Source organism: Petaurus breviceps, unplaced genomic scaffold (assembly GCF_028583685.1).
Source record: "Petaurus breviceps papuanus isolate PSGF00001 unplaced genomic scaffold, PetGlider_PUasm1.0 186, whole genome shotgun sequence".
NCBI classification, from domain to species: Eukaryota; Metazoa; Chordata; class Mammalia; order Diprotodontia; family Petauridae; genus Petaurus; species Petaurus breviceps.
The window spans coordinates 14945375-14961850 of record NW_027185798.1 but is presented as its reverse complement, the minus strand read 5'-3'; the positions used below and the strand labels follow the sequence as shown (position 1 = coordinate 14961850).

The 16476-nt window shown below is 44.7% G+C and overlaps 1 protein-coding gene and 2 non-coding genes across 3 annotated transcripts in view; all 3 read right to left on the bottom strand.

Moving 5' to 3' along the window:
- Positions 1-3285: 3285 nt before the first annotated feature.
- The window catches only part of CCT6A (chaperonin containing TCP1 subunit 6A), a 62011-nt gene continuing 48820 nt past the window's right edge, over positions 3286-16476 (bottom strand). The window contains exons 2-15 of the mRNA XM_069089555.1: positions 14469-14713; positions 14030-14093; positions 13460-13594; positions 12674-12847; positions 11796-11899; positions 10734-10844; positions 10399-10558; positions 10219-10301; positions 9513-9609; positions 7664-7811; positions 6671-6804; positions 5088-5190; positions 4642-4714; positions 3286-4359 (exon numbers count right to left, since the gene is read on the bottom strand). Coding sequence (XP_068945656.1) covers positions 4287-4359; positions 4642-4714; positions 5088-5190; positions 6671-6804; positions 7664-7811; positions 9513-9609; positions 10219-10301; positions 10399-10558; positions 10734-10844; positions 11796-11899; positions 12674-12847; positions 13460-13594; positions 14030-14093; positions 14469-14605 — 1596 coding nt within the window. The 5' untranslated portion in view covers positions 14606-14713 and the 3' untranslated portion in view covers positions 3286-4286. The remainder of the gene's footprint in view (positions 4360-4641; positions 4715-5087; positions 5191-6670; positions 6805-7663; positions 7812-9512; positions 9610-10218; positions 10302-10398; positions 10559-10733; positions 10845-11795; positions 11900-12673; positions 12848-13459; positions 13595-14029; positions 14094-14468; positions 14714-16476) is intronic.
- Positions 7096-7237, bottom strand: LOC138162970 (small nucleolar RNA SNORA15). Its single transcript, XR_011168768.1, has one exon. It is a non-coding gene; the product is annotated as a small nucleolar RNA SNORA15 (small nucleolar RNA).
- Positions 12970-13101, bottom strand: LOC138162971 (small nucleolar RNA SNORA22). The gene has a single exon (XR_011168769.1). It is a non-coding gene; the product is annotated as a small nucleolar RNA SNORA22 (small nucleolar RNA).

Here is a 16476-nt window from a genome sequence, read left to right as displayed (position 1 = left end):
GAGGGTCATAGAACCTGATCCTTTCACTTTACTGATGAGGAAACAGAGTCAGAGAGGTTGTGACTTGTTTAAGTAAGTGGAAGAGACAAGATCTGAACCCAGGTCCAGGGTGAGTAAACACTCTATGTGTATATATGTGTTTCCCTGTTTCTTCAGCTTTTCCCTTTCACCACTATTCCTTGGTTCTCCCCATTTCTGGCCTGACGTTTCTCTGAGGCCTGTCAAACCAGTCTGAGGGGACTAAAGTCCCAGCCTAGGGAACTCCCTGACCAGCTGTCTCCTGTCTCCCACCAGTCTGGCTGGCCCTCCTGCCCCTGGGCTGGCCTCATCCAGAGCCAGAGAATCCTAAGGGTGGGATGAAGGACTCTTGGGGGCGGGGGAGAGATGGGAAGTCATCTTTCTGAGCCACAAGACCAGTCATCCTATTAGCCATTCTAAACAAGCAGCTGCCCACGCTGTCAGGAACACTGGGTCAGAGGACATCAGGACATCAGCAAACATTGGCTGAGAACCTGAGTCATTCCCTAAACCTGGAGCATCCTGCCCTTTCCCTCCCTCTCTCCTACCCCCAACTTTGCACAGTGCCTGGAATACAGTAAGGGCTTAATAAAGGCTCATTGCTTATTGTCTACTGACATCCCACTTAAAAATCCTTCCAGGCAGCTCATTAATGCCCACTGTCTTTGAGAAGTGACAGGCCTGCCATCTAGAAATGGAGACACTTGTGGACAGAACCGGGAGCAGCAGGCAGGGGGGTCTTGAGACCCAGAGCCGAATCTGCAGCTTGAAACTTCCTAGGAGTTAAGGCATTCTTGAAGTGGAAAGGGCTGGCTCCCTGAGTGGAGGATTGGACCAGAGGCTGGTTGGGTCCCTACTTGGTGGGGGGGGAATGATTGTACCGGAATGAGTGTGGCAGGTTCCTGGCCCATCCCTTCAGGCAGGAGAGGCTGAAGAGTCATTCGAGGATAACATGAGATAGTAAAGGACTTTTATGAACCTCAAAGTGCTATCACTAAATTAAAGCAGTGTTAGTATAAAAGCATCATCCCAGCTCTTGCCTGGAGCTGCTAGGAGTGTCAGCTGGGAGGGGAGACCCACATCTACAAAGATATTTATGGTATTTATGGCGGCTCTTTTAGCAGCAGCCAAGAACTGATATCAAAGGTGTCCACCTATTGGGGAACAGAGAGGGAATAAGCATTTATAGAGCTCCTACTGTGTTCCAGGTGCTGTAACCTGTCCTTTTCTTTCCTTCCTTCCATCCAAATATTAGTTCATTTGATCTTAATTCTAGAAGGCAGATACAATTATTATTCCCATTTTACAGAGGAGGAAACTGAGGCACACAGTGGTTTGGTGACTTGCCCAGGGGCACAGACCTATTAAGTATCCAAGGATAGATTCAGACTCTTACCAGCTGTGTGACCCTGGGCAAGTCACTTAGTCCCGTTTGCCTCAGTTTCCCCATTTGTAAAATGAGTCAGAGAAGGAAATGGCAAATATATAAATGGCTTTCTAGTATCTTTGCGAAGAAAACCCTAAATGGGGTCACAAGGAATTGGAAATAACAACTTCCTTCTCAGCACTCATTCCATTGTATTACCAACCCCCTCTGTTCGATGGCTAAAAAGATGGAAGAGGAATGTTGTCAAGTATTTATCAAGCACCTACTATGTGCCAGGCACAGTACTGGGGATACAAGTAGGAAAAAGAAATTGTCTGCCCTCAAGGAGCTTACAATCAAATGGGGTAGAACCCACAGAAGCTGAGGAAAGGACTATTGTGCCTCAAGAAATGATGACATGGGCAGCTTTGGATGAACCTAAAAGCCAGTCTCGGTCTTCAGAGACGCTTTACTAAGTAACTGCTGAGCAGGGTTCTCTCAGATTTCATTCCACTGAGTACTCCACATGGTCAGTTTTCTCAGTTATGCCTTCTCTTGTGCTGAACCATCTCCAAACCACACTGCTGCCCCCATACCCTTATTTCCATGCTTCCCCTCATGGGTTGTCTTCCCACCATTAGAATGTCAGCTCTTTGAGGACAGGGTTGCCATTTGCCTTTATTTGTATCCTTACTGCTGGGCAAAAGCCCAGGCCTGAGCAAGGAAGGGTCACTATCCCATGCCCAAAGTAGTGCCTTGCACACTAGTGCTGAACCAGGGGAGATGAGGAAATGCCCTTGCCTTCTGACTTTGGCAGAAAGCTGGAGCCCCCGTAGTGGTCAGAGAAAGTAGCCTCAGGTCTTGCCCAAGCTCTTCTCCCTATGGGCTTGGGCCAGGATAACAAGACTGCTCATCATGAGCTCCACCTGTGTCTGCCCCAAAACCGAGGGACAGCCTCCCCTGCCTCATACCCAAATCTCGCCATACTTCTTGCCTTGGGTGATACGAGGAACAAGTCAATATCCTAGCAGTCTGTTCATGTTAGACTTGTGGGGCCAGTCCTCAAGTCCAGTCAAGGGTCCTCAGGGAGGACTGGTTCTTCCCACAATGCATCCTAGCACAGAAATGCTATTTACTAGACCCTGGATGTCACTAAAACTACCGCTTAAATTCATTAGATCGCTTTTATCTTCCTGCCATGTTTCTAAGTTGTCTGCATTATAATTAGCAAAGTGCTGTCATTGTGGCTTAAAGGCTCTTTTCATGTTTCTTTCTTGGGGGACCAGTCAGGTTCAGGGACCTGAGTGAATCCACACAAAACACACTTTATTGAGAAACATGTTGGAGGTCAGCTGCGGGAAGGAGTACCCCTTTCCCCACCCCTAGAATGTTTTTATATTATCTTCCTTCCCTTTGATGTAAAGGATCATGACCAGCATTTGGATAATGCTGCTGGTAACCTTGGGGAGCCACAACAGCCACCTTCCATTGTCACCTGGAGAGGGGTTCGTTTCCCTTGGCACAGCAGGAGTAGAGTGTGTGAGAGAAGTTTCTTATAGAAGACTATAAACGACCCACCATCTCTGTCCTGCTTCCTTTTTATCAAGGCCTAGAAAGATTAAGTGACTTGCCCAAGGTCACAATTACTGGGATTGAGGAAGTAACAAGCCCACTCATATAACAGATGAGCCATTAACACTTTCTAAACAATGTAGTAAAAATGAACAAGCTTGTCCCTGAAGAATGAGAAAAGTCACCTCCCCCTTCTGTGCAAAGGTGGTTAATGAGACTGAGTCCGTTCTGGCCCTTTTCCATCTCCCTCCCACATACACTCTGCATCTATAAAATGTAGCCACATATATGGAACACTGCCTAGCTAGACAAGTGATGTGGTCAGCTGCTTTTAACACTGCTGTTTGTCTTTTTTATTCTTCGTTTCAAAGAATGGATGGCTGGGGAAGGGAGGAAGATAGAATATATTCAGAAATTAAAGTAATATAAAAACAAGATATCAAGAATTTTTTTAAAAAAATTAGTTAATACATTTTATACATACCCAGGAAGGAATTCTATTTTACATCCAACAATTAAAAGGGCACTCCCCTCCCCACAACCCCCAACCCACCATAGGACAAATACACTTTTTGTAGAGACCACATACTAAGGCAATTGGATCTTTGTCAAAATAAACTAAATAAAAAGGTTTTAAATTAAAAGCTGATAAGGAACGGGTTGTTCAAGTCAATCTGTATATAAGTTACTAGAAAGACTATAGTTTGACTAATACACAGCATTACTTTTCTAAGTGCATTCTAAATATCCATCAATTCTTTTCTCAACACAGAAAAATTTTGTAAAGAGAAAATACAAACAATTTACTTTCAACAAAAGCTTTTATGCTTCAGGGCTTGCACTAGAACAGAAAAGTGGTTACAGAAGGTAGATTCATCTGAATTTTGTGAAACCTTCATGCCCCTTTTTGTGTCTAGATTTAGACAGAAGGAAGCCATCAGATAAGTCAGACTCCATAAAATCAAGCACTACTCTATGGAACACAACAAAGAAACAAGCAGGGTCTACGTTACACACCAGCTACTACAAGAGACATGAAGCCAGGCAGGACGATTATCGATTGGGTAAAAAGGACCGCAGCTTTAATTGTAGGCCTCAGTGCAATTAAAAAAAATAAATACTGTAATCAATTTCAGGACCTTACATTTGAATAGGGGCCAATAATTTCTGTTTTAGAGACCAGGTTTACTGCAACAGTAAGAAAAACAATTATTCTTTGGAAAATCCTTTGGCAGCTGGAAAGAAAAGCTCCACCGCCAGACATACTTTGTGGTTCTATCTGTAGGGCCTTCATGATTCAGCTGATTACAAGGGAAACCTGTGATTCAATTCAACCTTTCAGAGAAGACATTCCAGCTCGCATGATCTCATCAACCAGGAGAATATTGGTGGCAATCACAGTGCTGAAAGGAAATTTAAGGTATTAAATTATCAACTAAAATCAATTTTCGTTTCTTGGCACCCAGGAGTTCTTAAATTTGTTTAAGGATACAACAGTGCTCTGTCCTAATTTTTGCTATCTTTTCCAGTACCTTATTTTAAATTTGAGTATCAAGTCTTCTCACAAACATTACTTGGAGAAGCATCACAGAGAGGCTACAATTTTTTTTCCTTTAAATATTGAAAAAAATCACATCTCCCCTCATCTCAATGGGCTCTTTATTATTCAAATCTTCCCCGCTTACCAGGAGTGAAGCAGTTGTTTCTTGACACAATAGTTATCCCAGATGCCAGCTTCAGCCGCAATAACAGGCTCACCTGCAAAGGAAACCAATGACCCCTTCAACTTGACCATCCTGGTGGTCACTTTCCCTGGCAGGAGAAATGCCTTTCTCCAGGCTGAAGTTGCGCTGAAATACACCCAGTGCAATGCTGGCAACCTTTGGGTCTCAAGAATATTTACTCAGGCAAGCTTAAGTTCACTCTCAAGCTGGAGGCCAGGCACTTTCTTTTTGACAGGGAGATTTCCATAGTATTGGTTTCCTTGGTATCCCTCTTATGCACTGTTTAGAGAAGGGCCCATGACTCACAACTCTGCTGCTTGTGGGCACTGGCTGGGGGCCCAGCAGCACCTGCGCTCCTCAGAGAAGCCAATGAAAAAGACTGTCCTCTGTGGGCACAGTTCTCTTACCTGTCTTTAAATCAACACCAACAAGTTGTCCTGATTCTGAATGTTCAGCCTGTATCTTAACTAGTGTTTCCTGAAGGTCAAAACCAGAGTTCTGAGCAAGAACCTTCAAAAACAAAATAAATACATTTAACCTAAAGGTCCCACTGGCAAACAACGAAAGTAATATCTTGCCTTTTTTTTGGTCCAGAATTTGTCCGGAAGCAAGGCAGAATACACATAGGGGATCTCAAGCTGGATAAAATCTCCAGGCACATAGTGAGCACAGTGGAGACTGGCCCTGGAGGCAGACCTGAATTCAAATCCTACCTCAGACCCTAGATGTGACCCTCAGCAAGTCACTGTCTGCCTGTTTCCTCACCCATGAAACGGGGATAATATTCTCTACCTCCCAAGGTTGTTACGACAATAACCTATTTTTTAAAGTGGCTTTGCCAACCTCAAAGCATTGTTACGAAGGTTATTATTTCAGGTCATCTACTGTAAACACCCTCATTTTACAGGTGAGGAAAGAGTACCAAGAAATGTCTCCTCCATACTGTGTAATAAATAGGCAGCCTCAGAGCCAGGAAGCCCCAACTTCAAGTCGGGACCCTGACATACACATACCTACCACAAACACCCTAAGAATGCTGCAGGAGCCCAAGAGTTGCCTGCAATGGTGGAAAAAGCCCTTCAGTCAGGGCCACCAGTTTGAACCTGGCTTCAAGAGGCCCAGAGGGCGGCTACACTCCAATGTTGGGAGCCAAAGAAGCCGGAGCCAGGACTTCAGATAATCACCTTGGTATCAGTGGTCCCAAATAGCAAAGACCTCTTTAAGAAGTGACTTTTCGTCAAGTTAGCTCCTGAGTTCTTTTGATATGGGTTACACTTATAAGGATGTTGTTTGAGTTCTGACACCAACAGGCTCTGCTCCAAGACTTTAGGTGTTCAAAACCAAAAGATCTGAATTCTCAGGTGGTCAGTTCCTATGCAGATGTACTTGATGATGCAGCTTTGGACTGATACCTCCTTTGTAATGTGTCTGCATATGAAAGGAGTAACTGACTTTTCCTAAGACCTTCTGGCACCTAGAGAAAAAAGGCCTTACTGACATGCTACTTCCAGTATATGACAGACTAAGATAATGATATGAATACTTGAGTCCTCTTCCTTTGTCTCACTGCGCTATAAAAACCTTGTCCTAAGAATCAATAAATGGAGTTCATCATTCTTCCTTGAACTACCCACATGGCCTAGTCATTTTTTATTCATGTGTCCGAATCATGCTAAGTGCTGGACACTGAGCAGCCCACAGCACTCCAAGACCTCTGGGGTGTGACACAGGCCCCTGGCCGGGGTTAGTAAGTGTTTTCACTTGGGGTCACACTTGAAAAATCAACACAAATGCTGATTTTAATTACATCACCAACTTGTGCCTTAGTTACCCGTGGTCTAAAAACAGGGTTTGTCCTAGAAAAGAGGAGCTCCCAATGGATCCTGAGTCAGGTACCAGTAAAGGACATGAGCAATCCAAGTCAACCACCTAATATCCAATCTTGGAATATTATTGTCACAAACTAACGAGCAACTGAATTTCCACACACCTTTGGAATAATGAGCAATGCATCAGCAAAAGCCTGGACTCCAAGGCGGGCCCTTCCCTTGACATTGGGCTTATGTTTAATGAGAGCTTCAGCTATGGCTACTTCTACGGCACCAGCACCAGGAACCACACAGCCTGTTGAGGGAGAGGAAGACACAGGAGTACACATTACAACAAATGGTGGGGAAAAAAATACATACATCTCCATAGTAAAGCAGCCCCTGTGCGTGCTGTCGCTCCTGAGGGGAAGGCAGGCACCAATCACCTCTAACAGCCTCATAAATTGTGAGGGACACATTCTCTCCTCCCTGGATGAAATGGTGCCACTGCTTCTGTGGTCAAACCACAGATGGCAGGGCTTTCAGCTCTGTGGTCTCAGCTCACTTCTCACACTTCTCATGCCACCATCACAAGGTCAGGGCAGATGCCTGTTATCCCCTTTAATCAAAGCATGCCAACAACAACCCTTGGCAACCCAATAAGACCATTTCAAAGGAGAAGATGGTGCTTTTGCATGGTGTCTGGCTGTGTTGACTACTGACAAAGAGAACACAGTATTCATCCATGCACTTAAAATATAAACACAATTAAGCTAGTTTAACATACCAACCCACTTGTCAGGTGAGAACGGAAAACAAAGAGCTGCCGTGAGCTCAGGCAACAGCAAACCAAGTGTAGTACAGTACATGAATGTCAGGCATGGGATCATGTGTGAGCTGATGCCAAGTGGAGTTAACACAATTACAACAACGTAAACAGAAATGACAAAAACGGATCTGGAAGCCTGTAATCCTAATCACCAAGTGTGGCGCAAAGAAGGAACATGAGAACCTATTCCCTGCCCTCCTAGCCCCCCTGGCCTTTGTGGATCTATGGCTATTGTTACATTACCTCTCTCCCCCTTCATTCAGTTATGAGAGAACATTCTGGGTGGGGGGAAGGATCCACTGGGAAATCCAAGTGACCCAAGACCCGGCAATGGTTCCAAGCTTACCGTCTTCAATAGCGTTCTTGACAGCTCGCAGACCATCTCGTACTGCGTCCTTGATCTGGGTAATTGTGTGCTTGTTTGGCCCTTTGATCAACAAGGTGACAGAGCGAGGGTTGCCACATTTCTCAATAAAGGTGAACTTCTCTTCTCCCTAAAACATAATGTATATGAAAATACTGGAAGTACCTAAATAGTTCTGAGGCATTACTAGTAGTATTTTCTTTTTCAGTCCAAGCAGTGAGTTAATTTATTAAGACACTGTTGGGTTGGGCAAGATTCCTAGTGAGTCTGTGGCCCAAACTGTTAAAGAAATCTGGGCATTTGGGGAGGCCAGGTAGCACACCAAGTAAGAGCACCGGCTCCAGTGTTGGGAAGACCTGGAGATCGAATCCCGAGCTCAGACACTTAGCACCCACCCAGAAACACCTGGCCATGTAACCTTGAGCAAGTTACTTAACCCCAATTGCTTAGGGGCAGCCAGGTGGCTCAGTGAGTTTAAGAGCACCGGCTACAGTGTCGGGATGACCTGGATCAAATCCGGGCTCAGATACTCAGCACCACACCCAGAAATAACTGGCCGTGTAACCTTGAACAAGTTACTTGACCCCGATTGCTTAAAAAAAAAAAATCTGGGCATTTGATCAGAATGGGTCTAATGTTTTTATAGAGAAAGATTTGGGAAGTTCTGGTCGGGACCTAGGAGTGGCAAACAGTCTGGGGTGGCCCAGAAGTAAGGGAGAAAGGGGCCTGGATGGGATTAAGGAGTATCAAGTAAATTAAGTAATCAAGGTGGACTGGGTAAAGTCATGGATCTGAGTTGTGTGGGAAAGTCCAGGGCCTTTTACAGGTCTATCAGTATCCTTTCATTCCCCTCTCAAACAAATGGTACCCAAATTCTTTTAGGGTAAGGGGCAAAGGTCTCGCTTTCTGAAACTGCTTCCTGCTGGCAAGGGCCATTAAGTATTATTTTCAAAATAGTTAACAGTCTATGATTTGATGGCAAACTCAGGGAGAGGATGCCATGAAGCTGACCTGAGTTCAGCACTCACTCATGTCATGACACTGTATTATTAATGATGACACTCAGGTTGCATATATTATTTGATCTTTTTTTTTTTCAGAACATATGTAAGCAGCAATTAAGGTTTAGAAGGGATATTAAACACTGGCAGCAGTGATTCAGACCAAACAGAATTTCCAACTTAGTGTTAGTTGCCATTTGGAAGAAGAAAGAGCTGTTTTAGTGCTGTTTGCAAACAATCTGGGAATGCAAGAGGCCATAATTCCTACAGATGGGGTAAATGTACTTTGCCTTACAAGGACCCCAAATGGTTAATTTTTTAAACTAACAGCACTGGCCTGAAGGGGCATGGTATGGTAAGCAGGGACACTACACAAAGGAACGCAATGGCTTGGCCTCTTCTCCTTCTCACAATAAAGACCCTATCACTTCTGAAGATGTCTCAGAGACACACACATAATTTATGTCATGTTAGTCTAACACACACCTGGAATCAGAAATAAACATTTTTAGTTCAAGGGATACCTTATATATTTATAGAAATGTTTATTCTGTGTTAACTTTTTTTAAAGAACAGCTGGTATCCAGTCTCAAATTTAACCTGAGATTCAACCAGTTTCGGACATGTACTGGGCTGGGGACCACAGGCAAGTCATTGAAACACAGATGAATGACTGATCCACAGTAGCATGTTATTTCCTCACCAAAAGAGCTTCCTATGTCAATGTGATCACAGGTCTACACAGCAAAAGGTTTCATCAAATTTCAAATGCGAAATAAAAATTGAGATAATCCAGAGTTTATATTACTTACACGAAAAGATATACTTACCAGCGTGTATTCATAGACAAGACCGGCATGTCCCAAACAGTCAGAATTTAAGTCGTCTAGAGAATTCATTGCCATCCCACCACATGCAAGAGTCAACCTGAAGAAGGAAAATTTACTTTATAATTCGATGGTAAGAAACTTTTATCTCCCACAAGTTAACACCCCACAATTCATGAGCATATTTAATTTTAAGAAAGCTTTCACTTGTGTTAGGACTGCAGTTTTTTATTACCATTCCTCCAATTTCAGTCTTGTAGAAGCCCGGATGGAGGTTTGTACATGGAAATTCCCATAGTCCAGTGATAGTAACATTAGAATGATTCCCGTAGAAAAATCCTACATTCCTTTTACTCCCAAGAACAATTCTCACTCAATTACAACCTCTTGACAACAAATGTGTCCTTACGTTCAAAATGTCCAGGATGATACAAAAACTCTGAAATAACTACAGATAAAAACAGTTCTTGCTTTCCGTGAACTGGCATCACACCAATTTGACTTGGCAGACAGAGTGCAACCAGGGGTCCTACATCTGACCCAAGCCCTACAACTACTCCAGTTACAGGGTACACAGAGCCCCAAGAGGGAAGGGAAAGGGCTGTGGAATTGGTCACTCCTGTTAAGTGAGAACTGGTTATGTAAAGTCCCAATTACAGAAAGTAAAAAAAGTAAATTCAGATTACTCAGCCTGCCTGCCAAAACTTACCTCTCCATATTTCTTCTTTTTGCTCTGCGGAGGGCTACTATACCTTCTTTTGCCAGAGCATCTAAAGAAAATGGGTCAATTCCCTGCAACAATTAAAAAACAAACAAACCAACCTTAAAATGGATTGGATTATTTAGGTAATTGAGACCTGACCACATGACACTAAAATTTCATTCTCACCTTCTGATTAATAACAACAAATCCTTTGTCTGAATCACCACACACTTTTCTTTTCAGTTCTACTATTTTCTTTACTCTATCTTCAATGAATTTCCTTTCTGCTTTCACTAGCTTCTCTCTTTCTTCTGCGCTTTTATAAAAAAATCCAGAATTCACTTCTCTAAAGAAACAAATAGCAAGAAACAAAATTATTTACAAAGCTAGGAAAAGAAAACCAATTTCACACATGTAGTTTCTGAAAATTCAAATTTCATAGGAGCACCGACTTGAGAGCCATCGAATGGACTCTCAGAGATAATTAACTGTGATCATTTCTGAAGATAACCTGAACTCACGTTTTCTCATACTCTAATGACACATTGCAGGTAAGGATGTAAGCATCTTCTACTCTTTTCTTCATATCAGGATGCCGGGCACCATGGTCCAGAACCAGTCCTCTGATCAACCTATTAAAATACGTATTATAAGTATTTCCTTCCATGAGCACATTAACAGTCTATCTGAAAAAACAGCCAATCAAGCAATAAAATAAAAGAGCAAATTCAAGTGGACCAACTTTAATAATTCCTTTCATAGCCTTTAAAAATTACTAATTTTTTTTTAAAAACCTTGGAACAAACTTGGCCTCACGGAGCTGTTTACCACCCCCCCCCATGAAAGTAGATCCCACCTATCTACTAAATACAACTAGATTTTAATTTGTCCAAAACAAGTGGGGGGGGGGGTTGGCGGCGGCTAGGTGGAGCAGTGAGTAGAGAGCTGGCCCTGGAGTCAGGAGGACCTGAGTTCAAATCCAGCCTTAGACACTTAACACAAAAACTAGCTGTGTGACCCTGGGCAAGTCACCTAACCCCAATTGCCCTCCAAAAATAAAAGAAGCAAAAAAAAGAACAAACAAAAAAAAAGTGAGGGATGAACATTCTGATTGGACCCCCTAACCATATATGGCATCGACTTATTTTGATCTCCTAATGGACTGGCTTTTGTGCCAGCCCCTCCCCTATGGTACTTTTGGCAGAGGGATGTTGCTTTCTAATATTAGCCCAGCAATGCTGGGTGGTGGGCTCTGCATGTAACAGATTTGCTCACTTCCTGCAGAACCATACCAACCACCAACACAGCCTTAGCAAAACTTGCCTAGTGTGTGATGTATAGGAATTCATCTATGCAAAATGCATATCCCAATTACGCATCCAAAGATATCACAAAAAGAGAAGCAAAAAGACACCTTGTGGAATATTTGTTCTGAGGGTTTTCATGCAAAACTGCTTTAAATTAGCCTAAAGTTCAAGAGTTAAATTATTCTGGATAACCAGCATATAAAACCTACATTTTAAAATTCTTTTAAGACAATAGAATTTCAGAGTCAACATTACCAACAACTTTTAACTACCTACGTTGTGTCAGTATCTGATTTATGCTTCATCTCCATGATCTCTACCATGAAAAGATCAACAGGTTCACCTGGTTTTCTGATGGCCAAAACTGAGTCTACCACAGCCTGCAAAAGAAGGGGACACAAAGATAAAATAAGCCTGTTAGCCACATTTTAACCCAGTCCCAATTTTTCCTTTTCTTAAAGGTCATTAAAATCAACTATCACCCACCAAAAACACATCTAGCCTCCCCATCCCTATTATAGTTTCAAGGTAACAATCAAACTAAAGAAAATTCTCAATTCCTACTGTAAAATAATGTAAAACAGTCACTTCATAGCTTCCACCACAGACCCAGTATTGTGCTAAGCCTATAATCACTACTTCTGTTTTTCCAAGCAAAAGTTAATAAGCTGACAGACCAATTTTTTACTCAGACACACAGGTCACATCAAACTGCAACACCTCTGTATTTGTATATGTATTTCCAAGCTCCAAATGCAGTAATAAGAAAAGGTTCATGGGGAACAGAACTCTTAATACCACACACAGACTGGTATATACTACACTGGCAGGTAGAAGAAAGGAACACTTTGCATTATTTTTCAATTTTAATGAACCAACACAAAAATTTCTTGGTTTTACTGACTGGCTAAAGAGAACTGGTGAAAATTGCCAACAGCAATGATACAGCATAAGAGCACTGGCTCCAAAGGACCTTTCTGGTTTTCAATTTTCTAATTTACAAAATGAGGATATTGACTTTTGCTCCGCTCCCTTCCCGTGGTTTCTGTGTGGTTCAAATGATATCATTTATGAACTGCAACAATAGCATGAACACTCCTTTTCTTACTTCTGCAAGTTAGCTTGGTTCGCCCCAGATTCTACCCAACACCTACCTCTGTCAGCACGTCAGCCAGGTCAGCATTGACTTTGGTGCGCAGGGATGTTCGGGCCACATCAATGAGGATTTCTCTATCTATTTCCTTGCTTATTTTGATTTGCTCTAAGACTTCCAGGGCCTTTGTCTTGGCAGCTTCAAACCCTTCTGTTATGATTCGAGGGTGCAGACCCTGGTAACAAATGTTCATAAAGCCTCCCATTAGCCTCATCACTAAGTCTGGCCCTACTGTCACAGTAAAGCTTATGCCACTTTTGTATGGGGTGGGGCCCATTAGTTACCACTCAATCTCAGAAATGTGCTGCCCTTCTGAATACGTATAAAAGGATGGAGTCCTTCCAAAGCAGAGGAAAAGAGCAGATGTTATTCTAGCACAGACTATAAGCCAAGTGAACTACAAAGCACGCTTGGGTGTTCTCCGTGCAAATTGTGAGGAATAAGGGACATCTACTCCCAATCTTGCAGATGCTAAGTTATCTGGAATTCCATTTGTGTATTAATAAGGAATAAAAAGACACTTAGTCTCAATAGAAGCATTTAATGTTATACAAAAGCCCTGACACCGTCCCTACTTTGCTTTTCTTTTGGAACCCAGTTAAACATAACCCTCAAACACCTTTCATTGGACCATTATTTTAAAAGTTAGATAAAAATAACTGTTAACTTTTTCTTTAGTTACATAAGGGGCCAATCATTATTAGTCCCTTAAATCTGCCTTGTGTGGACAAATCAAACATTTCCTATTCAGAAGAAAATACCACAGGAATGTGACAGTCATGTGTACTTCAGAGATGTAGAGATCCGCCTGCTTCAGCAGCTCCCCGATGATGAGAACATTAGAAGTGGTGCCATCACCAGTAATGTCATCCTGGGCTGTGGCTACTTTTGCTATCAAGGAGGCTGTTGGGTGTTGGATTTGCTGAAAAGAGGAAATGAAAATCATACAGTTAGAATTTGAAATGAAAGAGACGCCTCTTTACCATGAGTAACTAACAAAAACACTCATGGCTTTCTACACAAACACAACCCCCCAGACCACTCTGCAGGAAAGGCTCGGAGTCCCCCTTATAACTCACTTTCTGGCTGCTCCAATTCCTCCCGTTATTCTTAAACTATCTGAAATAAATGGAACTTTCCCCTCCTAATACAGGGGGCACACTCACAGGCCGGGTGACCCTAAGCCAGTCCTCTAACCCCTAAAGCCTCTAGAACAAAGCGGGGCTCACGGCGGCACAACCCTCCTGGACTGCGGGGCATAGTAGGCCTGCCTAATGCTAACCCTCGGCCTTACCCCGTGGGGACCCGGCAAGGCCTCGGACCAGCCCGGGCCGTGGGGAGGGGGGCGCTTCCTCACCATCTCGTGCAGCAGCACGTTGCCATCCTTGGTTAACTTGATGTCTCCTGCCCCGGAAACGAGCCTGGTGGGGAAGAGGGACCCGACCGACGCATGAGAGCCCCCCAGGGCGTGATCACACGCGCATTCCCGGTTGGGAAATGGCCGCGGGGTCTCTGGGAGCCCTGACCGCACAGCAGGGGGCGTCCCCCCCCCCAAGGTCCCGACAGACCCCCCCCCCCCCCACGAGGCCTGGCCCGGACTAGGGACAGTGAAGCCCGCCCGGCGTCGCCCACGTGAGCCCAGAAGAACCAGAGGCTCGCACCGGATGCTGGGCCTGGCGGACGGTGGCCGCCGAGGGCCCTCCTGCGCAGGCCTCCGTCCCGCGCGCGCCCCCTTCCCCTCCCCCACCCCCACCCCCGCCCCCGCCCGGCCGCGCGCTCCCGTCCCCGGGCCTCACATCTTCATGGTGCCCTTGGGCCCTAGGTTGGTCCTCAGCACGTCCTGCAGCCCCCGGGCCGCGCTGATGTTCACGGCCAGCGCCGCCTGGGCCCGTGCCACCTCGGCTTTGGGGTTCAGCGCCTTCACGGCCGACATGGTTGCGGAGCGGCGACGGCAGGAATAGAGAAGAAGGCGGGCGCGAGGAAAGTGGCTCGGGACGTGCTCAGCTCGGCCGCGGCCCCAAAGCTAGCTCCGCGTGGACCCGCGAGACGAGACCAGAAAAGACCCAGCCCCTTCTAGAAACCTCCAGCACCGCCCCCCACCCCGGGCCCGCCTCTCAACCCTGGGCGGCCTCTCGCCATTGGGCTCGAGAGACCCACACGCCGCCGCCATTGGGCCCTGGAGCTGCTTATCACTACTCGCCCCGCCCCCAAGCCCGCGGCTGCCAATCCCATATAGCTCCGCCCCCTCGGTCCCTTCGCCGTTGACGTAGGGACGAGCTAATTCCCATGGCAACGAGGCATCTCTTCCTTCCCGGCTGATACAGGTCTAGGGAGCGCAAAGCTTGTCAGACCTGGGGCCTAGCGGGGCAGGTAGGGCTCAGGGTATGGCCCTTCTGGGCAGCCCAGGATCACCGACACTTTGGGAACGTATGCCCGCCGCCCCGGGAAGCCCTGAGCTGGGGATGGGCCTCAGTTCCCTTCCCCTCGGCGTTGCAGACTCCGAGCGCGCAGCTGCAGTAAGTGTGCAGAGGGTCGTAGTAACCATGAGCAAGGGCCACAGCAAAGCCATTGAGTTCACTTCCTTAGGGGCCGGGCCTGTGACGTCATCGCTAGGGGAACTCCCGGTGGGAGCATTCCCTCCGTCCACGCCGACCCGCGCCTTCCCTGCGATTTAGCTGAAGCGGGACCTGGGAGGGCGTTGCCACGCGAATACCCGGGCAGTAGTGTCGAGGGAGGATTTGAATTCCGCTCTCCCGGCCTGACCTCTCACCAAGATGCTTCTCCCTAATCACTCCGATATTAAAGATTTAGAAACACACAACACACGCACCCCAGCAGACTAGCCAAGTCCGTTTGCTTCCATTTTCCCTTTTGGTCTTAATTGTGTTTTTATTTTGTTGCTATTTTTTGCGATACTAGTTGAACTACAACAAAGGGATTCTCTATCACCTCGTTTCTTTGTGCTATTTATATTAATCATTTCTTAGGTGCGATTAGTTACGTTCACGCACCACAATTGTTTCTTCCCTCACCGTTGTTTTCAGTTACACATAAGGCTCACACCCATGTTCCCTTTCAGTGCTGTCCTTGTGACCGGGGTCCGAGGACCCCTGGAAAACTATGGAGGGCTCCAGAGAGCTTTAGCTTGTGTGAGTTATAGCTGTCAGCATTCCTGTGTTAGGAGCCAGAGCTGATGAAATGTATACATGTACATATATAATATTATAAATATGTATGTATGTGTATATAAATTCAATAGTAAACCTGTTACATGATAAAGCAAATAATATTTTAAATAATAACTATTTTCCAAAATGAAATTTAATAAGAAGTGTCATTGTTTTATGCATTTTGTAAATCTCTAATGTCTGCTTTATTAGAAGACAGAGTTCTCATATCTGCTTCAATATTTTGAGATAGGTTGTTTGACTAAAGTATGTGAAGCAAGCTGGCCTTTCACAGATAGATAGTTGGAAAAGGGAAGGATATTTTAATAGGCACATATCATCTTAGAATTATTATGAAAATGGTTTTGACCGTGTAGACCCCCTAAAAGAGACTCAGGGAACCCCAGGAGTCCCTGAGCATCCTTGGAGAATCACTGCTTTGGGGTATAAGCTTAGTAGAAGAATCACTGCATCAAAACATAGGAATAGTTTTATAGCTGTATGGTGTATTGCCATATTGCTTTCCAAAAAGATGGCACCAACATAGTTACAAGGCAAATGGGTGCTTTTTCTCCAGTTCTTTATAAATTCCATGAATCTGTTCATTTTCCCATTTCAGTAAAACTGAAGATATAGC